This window comes from Podarcis pityusensis, assembly GCF_964106645.2.
Source record: "Podarcis pityusensis genome assembly, chromosome: 13".
Taxonomy (NCBI): domain Eukaryota; kingdom Metazoa; phylum Chordata; class Lepidosauria; order Squamata; family Lacertidae; genus Podarcis; species Podarcis pityusensis.
Window position 1 is genome coordinate 14,927,404 of NC_138038.1, and position 18,651 is coordinate 14,946,054.

Genomic DNA, 18,651 nt, shown 5'->3' on the forward strand with positions numbered 1-18,651 from the left:
CCATCTCAACGTTTTGTTGTTGCAGATCCCATCGGTTGCCCTCCTGTTAACTCAACCTGCTGGGAAATGCTGTTACGGTTTTAACAAAGGTTTACATTTTGAAGGAGGGGCTGGCGCTGCAGCTACTTCTAAGGACGCCCCCCCCCCCCGCCAGTTCTTTTGGAATGTGCCTGGGTTATAGCAACACAACTGTATATACACATTAAATAGGGGGGTTGGGGGAAACTCCATTGAAAGGAGAACGATGAGACGCTCTTTATTCTCTCCCCCCACCCGCCCCCTTCAACACCAAAATCATTGCTGCTTCCACAGTGGATGACTCAAAACTCAGGCCGGGCATACAGGTGTGTGAGTGAGGAGGGAAGCTCGCGGTTTTAACGCATGAAGCGATTCACAAAACAACTGCAGTCGTCGCTTGATGACTCCGAGGCCTGAGGCGGCCATCACAGGGTTGCCTTTTGTTTTCTTGAGCACCGACATTCTTTTTCTGCACCTCAGTATCTGCAGTGAGCAGCTGTAACCAGGCCCCTCTCGTCAGTGTCGCTACAGCCTTGCTCAGTCCTTAGGGTTTTAAAAAATATATTATATTCTGATATGTGCAACAACAACAAAAACCAGGCCCCTCCCGTAACCCAAAACTGTTTCGGCTTGAACTCAGGAACCTGTTTTAACAAGAAAGAAGGGAGATGCTGGCAGGATTGGCCGAAGGTCCAAGGAAGTCTTGTTATGTTGATTTCCAACGGGGTGGTTCTTCCGCCATTGCCTGCCTTGGCTAGGAAGGAGGGAGAGAAAGGCTCCTGTTTTTTCTTCTCAGTGTTCAGGCGTCAGGGGCTGCAACGCTGGTGTTTCCTGGCAGTCTCTTCACATTTACCATTCCGCTCTATCAAGGGCCTCTTTCCAGGAAGACAAAGCAAGAAAAAACAACAGCACGATCACTGCCAATATTATTATTATTATTATTATTATTATTATTATTATTATTAGGGTTTCTTTCCCCTGTCTTAACAGCAGTCACCTTGTCCATCGCTGGCTCTCCTGCCTTGATTTTTATTTTTAAATGAAAATCTGCCATAGGGTGGGGAAGGGAGTCAAATTGGGAACATTGTGCAGCTTGGGAAGAGTGTCACTGCTTCCTTGATCAAAATGGCTTCCAAAAGGCGTCTGTGCTCCATGGGAGCAAACAACCTCAGGGAAAGGTTTCAGTCGGGGAACGGCCCGTCCCGTCACCCTCATGCTTGCTTTTAATCGTTTTAAAAAATACAAGGGAAGCCATCAGGACTTCCATACTGTCTTGGTCACATCTATGCCATACATTTAAAAGCATAACAGTGTTTAACAGTCATAGAGAATCCTGGGAACTGCAGTTGTTTAGGGTGCTGGGAACTTTAGTTCTGTGAGGTCCACATCTTTAAAAAGAAAACCAAAAAACCTGCAGTTCCTAGGATTCCTTGTGAGAGCCCTGACAGCTAGTGATAGAGGAGTGTCTGAACAGGGGACGGTTTCACACTGTTTCACGCAGAATTATTGCCAGGTGTGCCATGTTCTACAGGGAACATGATGTTGGATTCCCAGCACCATGGCCAACGCTCAGGGAAGATAGAAGTCGGCGTTCAGCAACCTCTACAAAGCCACAGGTTCACAAACCATGTCCTAGAATCTCCTTAAAGGAGACAGGAGGCAGACTAAGCAAGAGGGATATTGTTCTGCTATCTGTGCCATAATATGGAGCAGCCTGCATCCATATCACGTGCTCCACATCTTGTACGTAATCTTTACTCTCATCGTGAAAGGTGTTCATATTGGTGTTGAGATCTCCTAAGCTATTTTACTCTCAAATCGGGGTAACCCAAGACCTAAACAGTCCTTAACATCCCTATCCCTAATAAAAAAATCCTTCCAGTAGCACCTTTAAGACCAACTAAGTTAGTTCTTGGTATGAGCTTTCGTGTGCAAGCACACTTCTTCAGATACACTGAAACAGAAGTTGCCAGATCCTTCTATATAGTGAGAAGGTGGGGAGGGGTATTACTCAGAAGGGTGGTGGGAATGGGAGATTGGCAGATAGCTGAGATGAGCCTGCTGACGACTCTTAACGACTGTAATAGGTCTTACAGGAAAAGGCAAGGGGTGAGAAGGTGAGAAATGGCTTAGTCATGTATAATGGGATAAGAATCCAATGTCTTTGTTCAAACCAGGTCTCTCCATGGTTTTAAGTTTGGTAATGAGTTGCAATTCAGCAGCTTCTCTTTCCAGTCTATTTCTGAAACAACAACTTCAAATTCGGTGATGACCTGTTCCTTCAGATCAGCGGCACAGCAATGGGCACCCGCATGGCCCCACAGTATGCCAACATCTTCATGGCAGATTTAGAACAACGTTTCCTAAACTCCTACCCACTCAAACCTCTCTTGTACCTGCGATACATTGACGATATTTTTATCATCTGGACACATGGTCAACAGACCCTGGACACCTTTCACCAGAAATTTAATGATTTTCACCCCACAATCAACCTTACAATGAATCAATCTATGCAAGAAATACATTTTTTGGACACTACTATAAAAATACAGGATGGGCGCATAGACACCACCTTATACCGTAAACCAACTGACCGACAAACATATCTACATGCCTCTAGCTACCATCCCAAACATACCAAACAGTCTATTGTATATAGCCAGGCACTACGTTACAGCCGCATCTGTTCCAATTCTACAGACAGAGACTCTCACCTAAGAGATCTACAGCAAACCTTTTCAGAACTAAAATACCCAGCAGATGAAGTTAGACAACAGATCAACAGAGCCAGACTTATACCCAGAGAGAACTTGCTGCAAGACAGACCCAAAAAAGAAAATAGCAGAACACCTCTAGTCATCACATACAGCTCCCAAGTTAAAACAGTACAACGCATCATCAGAGATCTACAACCTCTCCTGGACAATGACAGTTCTCTTTCTCAAGCTCTGGGAGGAAGACCTTTCATTGTCTACAGACAGCCACCCAATCTTAAACAACTCCTAACCCACAATAATACTACAACCAGACTTAACACGGACACTGGCACCAGAGCCTGCAATAAACCCAGATGCCAACTTTGCTGCCACATACCCCCGGACAACACCATTACTGGCCCCAACAACATCACACATACCATCTCGGGACTATTCAATTGCTCATCATCTAACATTGTGTATGGCATCAAATGCCAACAGTGTCCTTCAGCTCTCTATATTGGACAAACAGGCCAAACCTTACGCCAAAGAATAAATGGACATAAATCTGACATCAAGAATCACAAAACAGAGAAACCAGTAGGAGAACACTTCAATCTCCCAGGACATTCTATACAAGATCTCAAAGTAGCTGTTTTACTACAAAGGAAAACATGGAGAGACCTGGTTTGAACAAAGACATTGGATTCTTATCCCATTATACATGACTAAGCCATTTCTCACCTTCTCACCCCTTGCCTTTTCCTGTAAGACCTATTACAGTCGTTAAGAGTCGTCAGCAGGCTCATCTCAGCTATCTGCCAATCTCCCATTCCCACCACCCTTCTGAGTAATACCCCTCCCCACCTTCTCACTATATAGAAGGATCTGGCAACTTCTGTTTCAGTGTATCTGAAGAAGTGTGCTTGCACATGAAAGCTCATACCAAGAACTAACTTAGTTGGTCTTAAAGGTGCTACTGGAAGGATTTTTTTATTTTGACTATGGCAGACCAACACGGCTACCTATCCCTATCCCTAAACAGCCTCCGTCCTGTATACCTGAAGGAGCGTCTCCACCCCCATCATCAAGCCCGGACACTGAGGTCCAGCTCCGAGGGCCTTCTGGCAGTTCCCTCGCTGCGAGAAGTGAGGTTACAGGGAACCAGGCAGAGGGCCTTCTCGGTAGTGGCGCCTGCCCTGTGGAACGCCCTCCCACCAGATGTCAAGGCAGTAAACAACTATTTTACTTTTAAAAGACAACTGAAGGCGGCCCTGTTTAGGGAAGTTTTTAATGTCTGACGCTGTATTGTTTTTAATATTCGGTTGGAAGCCGCCCAGAGTGGCTGGGGAAACCCAGCCAGATGGGTGGGGTATAAATAAATTATTATTATTATTATTATTATTATTATTATTATTATTATTATATTATGTGAACTGGCAGGACAATGGGGAGAAGGAAGAGAAGATCCTGAAGACGTGTCTCTGGAACTGGGATACACCACTGGGGATGGGGAAGGAGAGGTTGGTGCAGGAAGTACTCACAGGGTGACAGAGGATGGCGAGGGGGTGGGGGTCAGTGCAAAGGAACCAGAGCAGCAGGACCCAGAGACAGAGGGGCCCCTGTCTCCACCAACATGGCGGGCCCTGAAGTGTAGGGGGCAGCGGGCAGGGTGCTTTAGGAGGCCGAGGCAAGCAAGGGCCCACAGCCCAGCTCCCTAGCTGGCCGGGTGGGGCTCACTAGCTCTGGGAGGGGATGTGTGATTCCTCAGCTGGAGAAGGCTTGGGACAGGTAGGGGCCCTGTGTATCTGAAGGAGCCTCTTCCTTCAGCCTGGACACTGAGATCCAGCACTGAGGGCCTTCTGGCGGTTACCTTGCTGCAAGACATGAAGCTACAGGGAACCAGGCACAGGGCCTTCTCAGTAATGGCACCTGTCCTGTGGAACGCCCTTCCATCAGATGTCAAGGAGATGAGTAACGATACAACCTTTAGAAGACATCTGAAGGCAGCCCTGTGTAGGGAAGCTTTTTTTTAACGTGTAATATTTTTTATGGTGCTTTTATCTATGTAGGAAGCCGCCTGGAGTGGCTAAGGCAACCTGGTTAGACGGATGGGGTGCAAATATTATCAATCCCAAATGCTGCAGTCAGCATGCATTCATCACAACCCATACCAATAATAATAATAATAATAATAATAATAATAATAATAATAATAATACACTGAGTGGCTTCCAACAGAATATTAAAAACACAGTAAAACATCACACATTAAAAACTTCCCTAGACAGGGCTGCCTTCAGATGTCTTCTAAAAGTCAGGTAGTTGTTTATTTCCTTGACATCTGATGGGAGGGCGTTCCCACAGGGCAGGCACCACCACCACCAAGAAGGCCCTCTGCCTGGTTCCCTGTAACCTCACTCCTCACAGTGAGGGAACTGCCAGAAGGCCCTTGGAGCCGGACCTCAGTGTCTGAGCTGAACAATGGGGGTGGAGACGCTCTTTCAGGTATACTGGGCCGAGGCCATTTAGGGCTTTAAAGGTCAGCACCAACACTTTGAATTGTGCTCAGAAACGTACTGGGAGCCAATGTAGATCTTTCAGGAGTGGTGTTATATGGCCTGGGCAGCTACTCCCAGTCATCAGTCTAGCTGCCACATTCTGGATTAATTGTAGTTTCCGGGTCAAAGGTAGCCCCACGCAGAGCGTATGGCAGTAGTCCAAGCTGGAGATAACCAGAGCATGCACCACTCTGGCAAGACAGTCTGCGGGCAGGTAGGATCTCAGGCTGCGTACCAGATGGAGCTGGTAAACAGCTGCCCTGGACACAGAATTGACCTGCGCCTCCATGGACAGCTGTGAGTGCAAAATGACTCCCAGGCTGCGCACCTGGTCCTTCAGGGGCACAGTTACCCCAATCAGGACCAGGGAATCCCCCACACCCGCCCGCCCCCTGTCCCCCCAAAACAGTACTTCTGTCTTGCCAGGATTCAACCTCGATCAGTTAGCCGCCATCCATCCTCCCACTGCCTACCTTTTTATTTGCACGTGTGGACATCATAAACTCGGATGCATTCCTGGCAGCTGACATAGCAGCACCAGTGGAAGATGCAGTGACACTTCTCCTTCCTCTTCTCCGTCCGGGTGTTGTGGCCGCGGCCGCAGCAGAGCAAGTCGCACCCGTCGATCCCGTGCGAGGTCACGTTGCACATCCTGTCTCGGGTGCCAAACGAGCCGGTCTCGGGGTTGGGCTCACAGAAGTTGGGCGAGTTCTCGTAGTAGACCAAGTCGCGCTCCGTCGGCGGCTTGAAGAGGGCGTATTTCGCACGCAGCGTCTCCACCCACCCGCGAGATTCCCGGTGTTTCTCCACCACCATCTCCGAAGCGCTGTCGTATTTGTCCTTCAAGTAGTCGCCAATGGCGCGGAAATCCGGCTGGGCCCACCAGCATGTTTTGACCTCGCAGCTGCCCGACAGCCCGTGGCACTTACATTTCAGGTGCATGTGGTCCAAGATCGTCTAAACCAAAGCGAAACGAAAACATGCCAGTCAAGTCCAGAGAAGCACCCACAGGGCATCTTCCATCTAGTGTCTATTGGGGCTAAGGCCATGGACCAGGCAAGATTATTCTAATACAGGCATACCTCGTGTTGCGTTAGGTTCATGTTGCTTCTTTTCGGCTTGCAAATGCGGCAAACTTGGAAGTGTATACAGTGGTACCTCTGGTTATGTACTTTATTCGTTCCGGAGGTCTGTTCTTAACCTGAAACTGTTCTTAACCTGAGGTACCACTTTAGCTAATGGGGCCTCCTGCTGCAGCCACCGCGCAATTTCTGTTCTCATCCTGAAGCAAAGTTCTTAACCCGAGGTACTATTTCTGGGTTAGCGGAGTCTGTAACCTGAAGCGTATGTAACCTGAAGCATATGTAACCCGAGGTACCACTGTACTTCTGGATTTCGCTGCCTGTGCATGCACAGAAGCGTTCTGTGCACTTCGCACATGCGCAGAAGTGCTGTATCGCGCTCCGGGCTTGTGCAGAAGCGCCGCTCTAGTTGCGGACTTTTCGGAGTGCAAATGGCACCCTGGAATGAACGGTGGTACCTTGGTTCTTGAACGTCTCCTTTGACGAACGTTTTGGAACCCAAACGCCGAAAACCCAGAAGTAAATGATTCCGTTTCCAAATGCGACTCGGAAGTCGAATGCCTTCCGCTCCGTGTTTTTCAATTTTCTCAATTGAATTTGCAGGCAGCCCTTTGTGCCTCGGTTTTCGAACGGTCTTCTGGAACAGATTACGTTCGAGAACTGAGTTTCCACTGTATATATATGATTACAGGGGCAAGATTGTTACATGCACAAGGATGGAAGGATACAGTCCTGCTATGGAGGGATGGTTGATAAAATGATTGGACTGAGATGGCAAAGTTGACGTGTTTAATTAGAGAGAGAAAATCGTTGGCATTGATTAAGGATTGGAAACTTCTTATGTACTTTTTGCAGGAAAGAGAAAATGGACTTGTAATATATGGATCTGAAGACTGGAAAAATATTGGCTTATAGAAAATAAAATAGCTGGATGTTATTGAGTGAATACTATATTGAGCTGACAGACAGAGAATGGGAAGTCTTTTATCCTTTTCCATTTTCTTTTCTTTCTCTCTCTTTCCTTTTTGTTTTAAATTCTGATTTTATAACCAAAGATTTCACTAACTAGATGTAGCAGTGGAAATTTTGAGTTTTGTGTTTGGTGGTGGTTGTTGTTTTGGATTTCCCAACGATATAATCACATGATCAGCATACAGGTGAATTGTACAGTTGTTTCAGCCTCACCTTCTTCAATGTTAATATTTTGTCATTTGGCCAGGGTTAGCGATTCTAAAGCTACTGAGAAAAATAAAACGGACGAAGAGACATCTTTGCATAGTTCCTTTTTAGCGGTATCATTTTTTTTCTTGAAAGTGAACTCTGCGCTCAAATGCTTCTATGCAAATTTCTCTCATTAGACTTCTTCATTAAGGAAAAATGCTACCAACCACTACTTTGCTCCATGAATTGTCATTCAAACCTTAAGGCCTTGATTTAATAAGGAAACTGGGTAGTAATTATGATAGAATAGTAAGCTGTTTGAATAGCGTTTTAGATTGTTCAGCCCTGCAAAGGCAAATTTATTTTATTATCCCCCATATTGCTGATGGGCACTGAGGATGAGAATAGTTTGTCTAAGGGAAACAAATGGCAGAGGTCAAGTTATTTGCAGCCCAGCCATTTAGCTACCATGTTACACTCTATATGATTCCTGTCTTGCTAAATCATATCTGCATTTTGGCATGATTTCAGCACAATCCAATACACATTTACTTGCTAGTAAATGCAGACAGCTTTCAGCGGCTTTCTTTATCTCTTCTCTGTTGACCAAGGCCTCTATCTCTTCTGTATAATTCTCCCATACTCTTGGATGTCATATTTACTTAACTCAGTTCTGGGTAATATTTCTGAATTTTTATTGGGTGACTAGAAGATCAGTTCATAGGTTATGCTATGTTGAACCATGGTTTAGCACGAATGAGCAGATGTGCAGCTTTCTGAGGAGAAGATTGTAGTAACTCCTCTCCCACTTTTACCATATGTGGTGGAGGTGTAAGGTAATACAGTGGTACCTTGGGTAAAAAAAGCTTCAGGTTAACATACACTTCAGGTTACAGACTCCGCTAACCCAGAAATAGTACCTCAGGTTAAGAACTTTGCTTCAGAATGAGAACAGAAATCGCGCAGCGGCAGCGGGAGGCCCCATTAGCTAAAGTGGTACCTCAGGTTAAGAACGGACCTCCGGAACGAATTAAGTACTTAACCCGAGGTACAACTGTAAAAGCATTATGGGAAATGATATATAATGAATTGGAAAAAAATGTTTAAAATAACGTTTGTGGAGAAACCCAGAGGCTTTTTTATTAGGAATGGTAGGTACCAATATTCCAAAGGAGCAGAAAATACTTTTTATGTATGCGATGACAGCTGCACGGATGTTACTAGCCCAGAGATGGAAAGAAGACAAAGTCCCTACCAGAGAGGAATGGCAAACTAAGCTGTTGAATTATGCCAAAATGGCAAAACTGACCTGAAGGCTCAGGAACTAAGAAGACCTAAACTTCAATGGTTAGACAAGATGGCCTCCTTAGGCCTGGGTTTAGTCACATTTTGGATTTCTCTGTTCTTACACCGGAGGCCTTTCCAGCGAGTAAGCTAGGCAAAACGGGGCAGGGCATCTTTCCCCCATGCTGTCCTGAGAAAAGGACAAAGAGGTGAAGGGGCACACTCACTGTTCTCCCAGCTTCATTATTGTGCCTGTTCATGGCGGAGCGGGCATCCGGGCGATTTTCCCGGGCGTCGGCAAACTCCCGCGAAACCAGCACGCCAAAGTCGGCGTCCTCGCTGCAGCCTCCCCATTTCCAACCTTCGCCCGGTGGCCCCTTGTGATGCGAGTCGCAACCGCAGATGGTGGACGTGCCTTCAGCACAGGAGCGAGTGACGGCGAAGGCCACGCCGGCTGAGGCGATGGCGTGGACAAAGGCAGATTCTCGCGTGGCTGCGAACAAGAGGGAGAAAAAGACCCAGTTATTTTGCAAGCTGTGATCTTATCATTTGCCTTCCCATATGAAGCAGCTTGTGGCTTTTGGATTTGAAAGTTCAGGCCCACAATCAAAAAGTCCTGTCTTTGTTCTCTTTTAGCAGAATTAGATTTCTTCCAAGTTCTGCCTCCTGCTATCTGCCCTTTTAGTATTTCTTTTTAAAAAATGAGATTGTGTGCTATCTTTTGTTTTGTATGAAATGCCACAGAGAGCTGCTTTGGGAGTTTGCGTCCAACAGTGAGGAATAATCCATCGCCGAGCTATGCTCAGAACAGGGACTGGGGCAGAAATGTAGGGGTTAGGCTCTTTGGAAAACGTGTCATTGTCCATTCACAAACTCCAGCATAAAGATTTAATTCCTTTTCTGTTGGTAGCTGCATAGCTAGTAACAGCGTATCACTGGAAATCGCAGGTGGAGATTGGGTCTTGAGACTGGGTTCAACAAAATTTGGGTTATAGCTAGTTTAGAACGACTAACTGGGCTTAGAAGAATTGCAAATGGGTTTATTATAAAGAACATCTTTGGTGAAACCTATATGGACTGCCAACATTTTAAGACCATGTAAAATGATGCCATAGGCTTGATGCTTTGTTCTTTTCTTTGCGATGACTGTACTGTATAATTAAAAACTCCAAAAACAAACGCTTTTCAGCTGTAAAAAGAGTGCACCTTCGATTTTAAATCTGGAAAACAAGAGTGCCCCTGGCCTTGGACGTTTTGGAACCGACTCGAGCCATAGTAGCTCCCCTCAGGAAGGTTGCCTTCGAAAAATAAAGTAAGATACGGCGTGCGAAGATAAAAACTCTGAGGGAAAAGTTGCTACCTCAAAACCGACGAAGGCTTCCGAAGATTTGGGAAAAGGCCGTCTGGAAGAAAGCCCAACTCTCCACCCCACCCCATGAGGCATGGGGGGTTGCCTGAGAGAGATTTCCCAGTGGCAAAATTGAAAGTTCCCAGAAGCGCTGAGGGGGCCGGGTTGGGGGGCAGAGCCTGGGTGGATTAGGGGCTCTTGACAGAGCTCCACTGTAACGGTCTCCTATCCAGACCCCGTTACCTGCTGGGACACTCAATTTGCCATTGTTTGCGGAGTGTCACACTGTATTACCCACATAATGTGGAATGTTTCTGCCAGGCCCGGCAGTACCCACGGGGCTGGCATTCCCCGCGGCCACCCCTTGGCAACGGGGCCCGCGACCGCCCTGCCCTGCCATCCCCCCGCGAGCCCACCAGTCAGGCTAGGAAATCTCTATTGAGACCTCTGGTGCCGCCGGTCCTCCCCTCCCGGGCTCCGGGTGGCGAAAGGGCGTGTGAATGGCGCAGGGTTGTGAAACAGTTCAAGGTCTGGAACGATATCCCCCTGCCCCGGTGCACAGTGGGGATGGGAGCTTAGCTCTTTTCTCCTGGATATAAGCTCATTTTCTCTCCCTCCCCACCACCCGCCGCTGCCTTTAAATCTCCAGCGTTTATATCCAGTCCCCCTCTTTAAATGCAAATTTGTCATCTGTGTCACAGCTGAGGAACACTGCTGGGTTATCACAATGCTGTAGGGCCATTTCGCAGCCTCTGATTTCCTCAGCCGAGGCCCTGGAGATGCGGGTTTTGTTCGCCACATTTGTTCCAGGGAAATGCAGTCAGCTTCTCTTACACAGAGAGTCATTTGCTACGGCTCCCTGAGGAGGTAGCCTTTTCAGTCCTGAGGGGACCCACCTTTAACCTTGTTCTGCACCATGAGACCCACCTTTAACCATTTTCCCACCTCAGCCTTTCAGAAACCTTTATTTATTTTTTAGGCCTTGAGGAGGTTAAAAACCTGTGTCTGAGCTGTGCTACTTCAGGCTGCGGGTGATAGCTGTCAGACTCCTCCATGTAAAAAACACACACAACACACTTCACTTTAGGCCAGTGGTTCCCGACCTTTTTTTGGCCATGCTACACCTAAAAAATGTAAAGGACCCCTGACAGTTAAGTCCAGTCACAAACGACTCTGGGGTTGCGGTGCTCATCTCGCTTTATGGGCCAAGGGAGCTGATGTTTGTCTGCAGACAGTTTTCCGGGTCATGTGGCCAGCATGACTAAGCCGCGTCTGGCGAAACCAGAGCAGCGTACAGAAACGCCGTTTACCTTCCCGACGGAGTGGTACCTATTTATCTACTTGCACTTTGACGTGCTTTCGAACTGCTAGGTTGGCAGGAGCAGGGACCGAGCAACGGGAGCTCACCCTGTCGCGGGGATTCGAACCGCCGACCTTCTGACTGGCAAGTCCAAGAGGCTCAGTGGCTTAGACCACAACACCACCCACGTCCCTAAGCATCTCTAAAATCCTGATGCCCCTCCGCTGTGACATATAATTCTTCTTATTCAAAAAGTGAACTCCTATTCACATGGAGGAAGCATAAAAGGTCATCAACTTGGTCTAACTCATTCTCAAATTGCCCCCCCCATCAAACTGGGACCCCTATGGGGCGTGTGCTCCATGTTGGGAACCATGGCTTTTGGCAGTGAGATATTCAGGAGATTTATTGTCCCTTAGCCTTTCGGCTGAGAAGCTAGTTTTCTATGTCAAGGAAAATGTCTGCCTGGAGGAGCGTTTGATCATGTTTCCCACCCTCCGCAGCCTAAAAGCCGAGACCAGAAAACGGGATTGTTCTTCCACTTTCTTGGTCTTCCTTTAACATGAAAACATGGTACAGTTAATATGGCCCGTTTAAGGCGTGGCGCTAAGTTCAGCTCAGATTTCAGATACTGCTCCACCTTGGTTTTATTTATTAAAATTAAGCTGCTCGTTAGCTTGGGCGTGCCCGCATATGCAATTCATATCCTCCCTGGTTCCTTCTTTCCAAATTGATCGATCGTGGGGTTACATCAATCATGTTGTTATGGCTGGCTGGCTAATAAATCACGACTGACTGATACATTAATCACGTTTAGGCAGAGGGGATTTTACCACTTCCCCAGATTTTTGATTATTCAGACGTGGAGTGAAATTCTCTTCACTTTGCCCATTATTCCAAGTTGCCTCTCGATAAACTGCTGCTCTGAAATTTAATGAGATGGTTGGGGGCAATAAGAGAAAACGGGAATTAAATAAACACCTCCCCTGGAGAATGAAATATCCATTAAAAATGGTGTGTTTTTTACTACTGCGAGTTGTCACCTGTCTCCCTCCCTCGGAAAATAAAATGTACAAATTTAATGGTACGTGCAAATCCCAGTGGGCCCTCAGCATGATCCACTGGGAAGGCCACCTGTCCAATGAGATGGCTGAGAACTTTGCAATGGCCTGGTAGGTTGCTTTCACAGTTTCCCATTCAATTCATTGGGGTTTTCACAGGAGATCTTATTGCTGGATGGTGTGTTTTGTTCCACAAGGCCTATATCATTCTCCTATGGGCTGTTGGGGGTGTCTGTGTGTGTGTGTACAGGCTTGGTAATTCGTTAATCTGTACTTGCCCTTAGGTGGGACGTGGGTGACGCTGTGGGTTAAACCACAGAGCCTAGGACTTGCCGATCAGAAGGTCGGCATTTCGAATCCCTGTGACGGGGTGAGCTCCCGTTGCTCGGTCCCTGCTCCTGCCCACCTAGCAGTTTGAAAGCACGTCAAAGTGCAAGTAGATCAATAGGTACCACCCCAGCGGGAAGGTAAACGGCGTTTCTATGCGCTGCTCTAGTTCGCCAGAAGCGGCTTAGTCCTGCTGGCCACATGATCCGGAAGCTGTACGCCGGCTCCCTCGGCCAATAAAGCGAGATGAGCACCGCAACCCCAGAGTCGGCCATGACTGGACCTAATGGTCAGGGGTCCCTTTACCTTTACCTTTACTTCCCCTTAGACAGAGAGGATGTGAAGTATAGCTGTACGTGAAATCTTAGATCTGTCTTATTGAGCAGCTTACAGTAAATGCATTTTTTCCTTCCCTCCCTCCCTGTATGATTGTACTGGGACAACCTATGCAGCCTCCCTCTGTTGTTTGCAACAAAGCTGTATATATATATATATTTCCAGCAACATATAATTTGGTGTTGAAATCAGACATTTTTTTAAAAAATAAGGACTGTGACATACACATTGTTTTGCAAGTCAACGCTCCGCATTAATGCCCGTAAACTGTTGCCATTTAAAAATTAAAAAAAAAATCAGCTGTAATTTTTAAAAATTAAAATCTTTAGAGTCACGCTTTGCACAAACTGGGTGCCAGTTATTGGCATGTTCTATACGATAATCGTGAAGCTGCCTTCTCCTTTCGGCTCAATGGGTTGATGCCTCTCAGCCTAAGCCAACTCACAGGGTTGTTGCGAGGAATAAATGAGGATTGGGAGAACGTTGAGCTCCTTGGATGAGAAAAAAAGTGGGGGAAGCGATGCGTAATAATGAATAAAATATGCTCCACTACTGGCAAGCTATGGGTGCCCCTCCTCTAACCCGGCTTGTGCTGTACCTTTATCGAGAACAGGCCCGAAAATGGCCAAGCTGTCGTCGATGGTGGTGCAGTTCCAACGGCGCCCCCGGAACTGGTGTTGGCATTCCTGGATTCCTAGCTTCACGCCCTCAGCCACGCTGGGCATGATCTCGATGTAGTTGCGGCAGAACCGGAGCTGCTTGGGCACTAAGCCAGGAATGGAACCGCACAGGATCGGCTGGGAGCCCAACGAGGTATATTGCTGGCCTAATGCGAGGGACCTGCAAAGGGAGAACATATACAACCCCCTGCTTGAAAGGGCATCGGGCACTTTGCATGCCCGCCCTGACTCTTCCACCCAATGGCAGACTGTCAGGAGCCAGCAGTCAATCACACCCTGCAAATGAGAGTTAACTCTTCATTCGCAAAATCAGGATCTGCACAGGAGGATCTGTCAGGCCTAAGGAGCACAGAAACTCTTCTCCAGCAGGTCTAGTCCCTATGAAGAGGTTGCTGAGACCTCCCCACGGCTGCCTAAGCCGCCCCCTCTCCAGGGTTTACCCCCAAGCAATCTGAGTCAATGCCTGAAGTCAACCTCTGCTCTGCCCTTTTCATGCCTCTTCTGGTTCTGGGAGACCAGGGTTGCTTTGGGATATTTAAAGTCATAGCTAGTCAAAGGGCTGCCCCGGGACAGGATATCATGTATTGAAAACAATCCTGACACCTGCCTATTGAACCTGCTCCCAAGAGAACTAATTCTTCTATGTGAAATGTCCCGAACCAAAGGTCCACCTGGCTCCACTTTCTTTTCTGAAAATCTTTCAGATGTTTGAAAACAATCTGCATACCCATCCTGTCTTTCTTTAGCATTTGTTTTCTCAGGGGTAAATATGTCTAGTTCATTCGGTCTTTCTTACTATCATTCATTGTGCATGGCAGTTTATCAACGTTCCTAAATCAAACTGAGAACTGTCTCTGCCCCTAAAGATATTGCAGTCTAAAATTAACAATGAAGGAGGGAGGGAGGGAGAGAGAGGGAAAGAAAGAAAGAAAGAAAGAAAGAAAGAAAGAAAGAAAGAAAGGGTAGCAAGGGATGGATATGAGCATCTACAAGCACTTAAACTTTGCTACAATTGGGAACAAGGATTAAGGGATTAGTCCAAAGTCCTTGCAGAAGTGATAGGAGGGAAGAAAGGAAGAAATATAAATGTTGAGGGAGAGACATCCCAGCACAGTGAAGTCATGATTCCAACATAAAACTTACTGTTTTTCTTCTACCCTTTATCAAATTGCATAGTTCTCTCCTGAGTCCTTTCCCATGTTTACAACTGTGGTACACAGAGAGCGATCACAGCATCGTCACCTCCTGAGTCCCAGGATAAACGACGTTTCCTTAATACAGCTAAGACAACCTTGTGGGGTGGAGGGGGATGAATGGATTGTGATATTTCCGTTTCCATTTTATAGATTGGGGAGAACTCAGACGGAGGACCTGCAGTTTGCCCCTGAAATGACCCTGCACGTTCATGACCTGGGTAGGATTCGAACCTGAGCCTGATGCTCTGCTGAACTGCACTGCCTCAACCCCTCATTAAGACTGGGGAAGTGCTGCGTGCCACGAAAGCACACAGGCAATTATATCACCTCATTATCTTCTTACCAGCGCTGCATTAAGCTGCGGTGCAAAGATCAAAGCCTTTGTTTTCTTTCAGGGTGCTCAAGTCTTGTCGCTCAGAATCTTTTTTGCTAACTTGGCAGCAGAACCGTTTTCCTTTGCTGTGGTGGAAGCCGGCCTGCTTTCCAGGAAGCGGCAGCTGTAACCTTGGGGAGAACCCAGGTTCCTGTGCAAATTTATCCCCCCGGAGAGGCATTGCGTGGAGATGATGGAGCGTGTGGTGTTAGCACCCTGCTTGTATTTTCTAGGAACGTCCAATGCTGGGATTAGATTCTACGTACAAGGCTGATTCTACATGGAAGCTGCCTTTTGAAGGTTACTTGCATCTACACCTGGTCCAGATGCAGCAGCCAGACCATGGGTAGGCAAACTAAGGCCCGGGGGCCAGATCCGGCCCAATCGCCTTCTAAATCTGGCCTGCGGAGACAGCGAGATTTTACATGAGTAGAATGTGTCCTTTTATTTAAAATGCATCTTTGGGTTATTTGTGGGGCATAGGAATTCGTTCATCCCCCCCCCAAAAAAAATATAGTCCGGCCCCCACAAGGTCTGAGGGACAGTGGACTGGCCCCCTGCTGAAAAAGTTTGCTGACCCCTGAGCTAGACTCCCATCCTAACTAGGACTAGCCATAGGGACCATAGTACACCTGCCCTCAAAGAATGTACTGTTACCAATTGGTTGCTGGGCATAATTCAAGGGACTGTGGTTATAACAGTGCCTTTTAAGTCTGCGCACTGCTTAGCTGAAGCAAAGTCTCCTTCTAAATAATAATAATAATTGTATTATTTATATCCTGTCCAACTGGCTAGATTGCCCCAGCCACTCTGGACAGCTTCCAACAAAATATTAAAAGCACAGCAAAACATCGACCATTAAAAACTTTATTATTATTGTGCACTGCCCTTTATCCGTAGATCTCAGGGCAGTTCACACTCCTTTTTAGAAAGCACACACAAATGTTTTTTTTCATCCAATGAGCATTTGCCTTGCCGTAATATAAAGTGGTATTACAGCCAGCTGCTGTTTAGGACCAGAGAACTGCTGTTTTAAATTCTTGTCCACATTTTCTTGATCTCTTGGCTTGTTATTTTAATAAACGGGGGGAGGGGGAGACACACTATCAGATTATACTGATAACTATTATGAGAACTTTATTCGATACAGCAAATATAGGAATCTGAAGGGGAAATAAGTGTGAGAGGCTGGTGTAGATCTATAAAGCCACCAACAGTTTATTATTATTTTTTCATTTGAAAATATCTCAGTTAAACAAAATTAAGTGAAAAAATGAAAAAGAAGCAAAAAGTGCATATTATTATTATTATTATTAAGTATATAAATGAAATTATTATTCTAATACATATATATTTATAACCTGCTATATTTTTAATAAATTCTTTGAAAATATAATAATATTTGTCCACACACAATCCATGCCTGTAAGCTATCATGTCTTTTCTCCATTGATAAAGTCCCCAACATTGTGGCTCATGCAGGTATTGTTTTGCTCTCTCTTTTTGGTGTCCTGCCCAAAGCCTTTTGGCGTGGCCTCTCTTGGATGGAGAATGGACCAAATGAATGGCCCTCTACACTGAACCCAGTGGTTTTCACAATCTTTTTTGGGAACCTTGGGGTTCTTTGCTCATCAGCGTCAACCTTACTCAGCAATAACTCACAAGGTGTCAGTGAAGTTAACTCTTTATTCAAAGAAACAAAAGAGCTCAAGCTTAGCACAGCAACTCTTCCCAGTAGGTCTTGCAGTTGCAAGGACTGAAGGTCCCCCGCCTTCCCATATCTCCCAAATTTTCCTCCACCCCAGGTCCTTCCCAAGCAATCTGAGGCTCCAACACCTTGTCTGTCTCTGCTGCGCCCTCTTCATACCTCCTCTGGTTCTGGCAAACCAGCGGGAGGGTAGCTAGTCACAGCAGGAGAGGGAGACCCCCTGGTTTCTTCAGCAGCCTGCCTAATCTCTGCCTCATGGCCTTTCTCCTATCCACTTCTGCCCTCTGCCACAGCCTCTTCCTGCTTACTAAACCCTGTTACCTCTTCAGCTTCCAACACCACCTCCTCCCAGTCTTCTCCATCTGCTCCCTCTGACCACTCATCATCATCCCACCACCAATCCCCTCGATCTGAGCCTTCTTCCTTTGGGGTTTCCCCAGCTAGGGCCTCTGGGGAACCGGGTTCGCATCTCCACTCCTCCACATGCAGCTGCTGGGTGACCTTGGGCTGGTCACACTTCTTTGAAGTCTCTCAGCCCCACTCACCTCACAGAGTGTTTGTTGTGGGGGAGGAAGGGAAAGGAGAATGTTAGCCACTTTGAGACTCCTTCGGGTAGTGATAAAGCAGGATATCAAATCAAAACTCTTCTTTTTCTTCTTCTCACCGCTCCTCTGAATCCAGCCAATCCATGGCAACAAATCTTGAGCATCTTCTTATACTCCTCCTTTCCAACTACCATAATCTAGACCAGGGGCAGGATGAACCTTAGGCTTAGGGGCAAAGACAACCTTCCAGGACTCTCTTTCAGCCCTCAGGATTGTCTGCAGGCCACAAGCTCCATCAGCCCCAATCTGCAACCACTACCAGTCACATCCACTGCCAGGATACACCTGGACGTTTGTCCACAAGGGAATGACACTGCCTTCCCATAGCTCAAGCCATACACAAGGTGGCTTACAATAGGAAAAGACTCACATAATTACAAACAAAAGTAGTCATAAAGAATAAATAAAACTCATCAAAAAGTACACAACCAAACTGAACGATTCCCTCATAAATCATAATAAGATCTAAAAATAAGGGTACAAAAATGATATTAAGAATAGCAGCAAAAAAAACCCAACAACACCCACTAAACAACACCCCAGCCCAAGAGTCCTCTCAGCAGCTTAATTTTTTGTAGTTGGAGTCAGTCCAGGTCCCACCATCCCAGGCCAGGTCAGCAAGGCAGGGAGCAAGTCTTCCTGGAGTCAAAGCCAATGTGGCCCTTGAGTTGAGAAAGGTTCCCTACCATGGATTTAGAGTACAATCCCTTGGGGTAGTCAGGGACCTGACTCTCCCTTGCTTTCATTTAGCCCATAAAAGTGCCATGCATGCCGATGGCACTGTATAATAATTAGGCAGGCCTTCTTTTCTTGTTACATACTGTCTTCTTCCGTGATCATTCATAGCTGAGTAGGATTGTCTTCCATGAACACGGTTTTAACAGTGAGTCCGTAAGTGACTGTGGAGGCCAA

At 46.6% G+C, this 18,651-nt stretch overlaps 1 protein-coding gene across 1 annotated transcript in view; it reads right to left on the reverse strand.

Annotated features, from left to right (window-relative positions):
- WNT3 (Wnt family member 3) overlaps positions 1 to 18,651 on the reverse strand; it is a 46,572-nt gene continuing 27,921 nt past the window's right edge. Inside the window, exons 2-5 of the mRNA XM_080976974.1 lie at positions 13,776 to 14,017; positions 9,033 to 9,298; positions 5,752 to 6,235; positions 1 to 893 (exon numbers count right to left, since the gene is read on the reverse strand). Coding sequence (XP_080833100.1) covers positions 5,756 to 6,235; positions 9,033 to 9,298; positions 13,776 to 14,017 — 988 coding nt within the window. The 3' untranslated portion in view covers positions 1 to 893; positions 5,752 to 5,755. The remainder of the gene's footprint in view (positions 894 to 5,751; positions 6,236 to 9,032; positions 9,299 to 13,775; positions 14,018 to 18,651) is intronic.